Source organism: Silene latifolia, chromosome 2, assembly GCF_048544455.1.
Source record: "Silene latifolia isolate original U9 population chromosome 2, ASM4854445v1, whole genome shotgun sequence".
Classification (NCBI taxonomy): domain Eukaryota; kingdom Viridiplantae; phylum Streptophyta; class Magnoliopsida; order Caryophyllales; family Caryophyllaceae; genus Silene; species Silene latifolia.
This window is the reverse complement of record NC_133527.1, coordinates 121,319,497-121,321,528: the sequence shown is the minus strand read 5'-3', so window position 1 is coordinate 121,321,528 and position 2,032 is coordinate 121,319,497. Positions and strand designations below refer to the sequence as shown.

At 41.9% G+C, this 2,032-nt stretch overlaps 1 protein-coding gene across 1 annotated transcript; it reads left to right on the top strand.

Annotated features, from left to right (window-relative positions):
- Positions 1-223: 223 nt before the first annotated feature.
- On the top strand, positions 224-1,072 carry LOC141641250 (uncharacterized). The gene has a single exon (XM_074449921.1). It carries the CDS (start codon positions 224-226, stop codon positions 1,070-1,072), a length of 849 nt encoding a protein of 282 aa, XP_074306022.1.
- Positions 1,073-2,032: the final 960 nt, after the last annotated feature.

Genomic DNA, 2,032 nt, shown 5'->3' with positions numbered 1-2,032 from the left:
AGCTTTAATTCAAATATCATTTAAATCAATAAAATACTCCGTCGACAACGCACATTCTACATCGTAAAACGAACCCAAATAATGACAATGACAACTAATAAACACATGTGTCCTATCATCATTGGGTGTTTGTCGGGTTCTCTATAAATTCCAATATCGACGGATACGGGTATCTACAAATGCCATTTGTAGGAATTACCTACGGGATGGTACAGTTGACTATATGAGGGTTCCTAATGTTAGCTGGGATAAGAGCTGCTCACCCAAGGCAGAAGGAGGCTTAGGGATAAAGGATAGTTATGCATTGAATAGTGCTGTTGTTAGGAAGTTAGTTTGGTGGATTTATTGTTGCCCTGATAAGCTATGGGTGAAATGGGTCAACCAAATTTACTTAAAAGGCAAGAACCTGGATGATTACACACCTACTGGGGATTTGAGCTGGGGGTGGAAGAATGTTTGTAGAGTCAAGGAGAAGTTGAGTTCAGGTTACTGTCACGGTCAATGGTTGTTGGATCCTAGAGGTTATTCTGTTAGTAGTGGGTATGAGCTACTAAGGAAGAAGTATTCACCTGTACAGTGGCACAAGTACATCTGGCATTCGTGGTCTGTACCTAGGCACAGATTCATTGGCTGGTTGATTACCAGGGAGGCCTTGCAGGTGAAGGAGAAATTGTATGCTTTGGGGATCAGCCCTGATGATCTCTGTTTACTATGTGGGAGAGAAGTTGAATCTCATCATCATCTTTTCCATCAGTGTGTTTACAGTAGAGGTATCCTGGAAGGGATGGCTAGATTATGTGATGTTAATATTCCAACTGATGACATTCTGCTGTGGATATGGCATCAGCATTTGTCTAAAATCAAGAAAGGTATTCTGTGCTGTGCGTTTTTAGCCTGTTTTTATCACATCTGGATGCAACGGAATCAAGTTCGTCATGAGAGTTGCCTTCTGAGGCCTGCTATAGTGCTGGAGCAGATTAGAAGGATAGTTAAATTGCGGATTAGTACTCATTGTAACCAAATTCTTGGAAATGATAAAATATGGTTAGGGAGTATTGACTTATGTAAATAGAGCTTCGGCTCTAAGTGAAATAGGTTGTATGAAAATGGATAGGTTGTAATAACCTTGTTTGTGCTTAATGGAATCTTACTTTTCACCAAAAAAGAAAAAGGTCTATAAACCTGCAAATACACATAATAACGCGCCCAAAATTGCGCAAAACCCAAAGTAACAGTCTAAAGTTTATAAAAATCCTAAGCAAACCAAACTAAGCGAAGTTTCGCGCACACGAAAAACGATAAATTGTCTTTAAAAGGTCTAAGAAACGAATCAACGGAAACTGCGGAAAATCTCCGACCAAGGCTTCTGTCTACATGAAGTAGCTTCTGCAGTGCTCATCTCAGAAGCTGGACTCCACTCTACTCCGACTGGGATGCTCAATGGATCATCTCTAGCATCTTCCCAAGCATGGCCATCATCTTCTAGCTCCTCACACTCGAGATCCGACTCCGAAATTTTGACAGGCTCCTTCTTCTTGGGCTCCTTATCTGGCTCCTCGTCAGTTGCATAGCTCAGACATCCCAGACTGCCTCTCTGAACAATGGGCTCCTTCACAGCTGGAGCATTGAGCGGCTCCTCCTTCCCCAAACCATTTCCTGCAATATCCAAACAGAAGAATCTTCCTCCAATTTGCTCCCAATCTGGGGCGGAGGTGTCATAACAGGAATAGATACAGGCAAGGGAGTAGGAGTGTCAGTAATGACAACATAAGACTTACGAGTAGAAATCGCATTACAAGTCATAGGACACATAGCATCTTTCTTCCTATAAGTCTGGGCAAAACTAATGGACTGCTTCCCTACTTTAAAGGTCAATGTCCCTGAGCCAACATCTATAAGTGCACCAGCAGTGTGCAGAAATGGTCTACCCAAAATGATAGGAATATGAGCATCCTTGGGTATATCCAGTACAACGAAGTCAACAGGGAAGAAAAACTTTCCTATTTGCACAGGAATGTCTTCTAAGACTTCT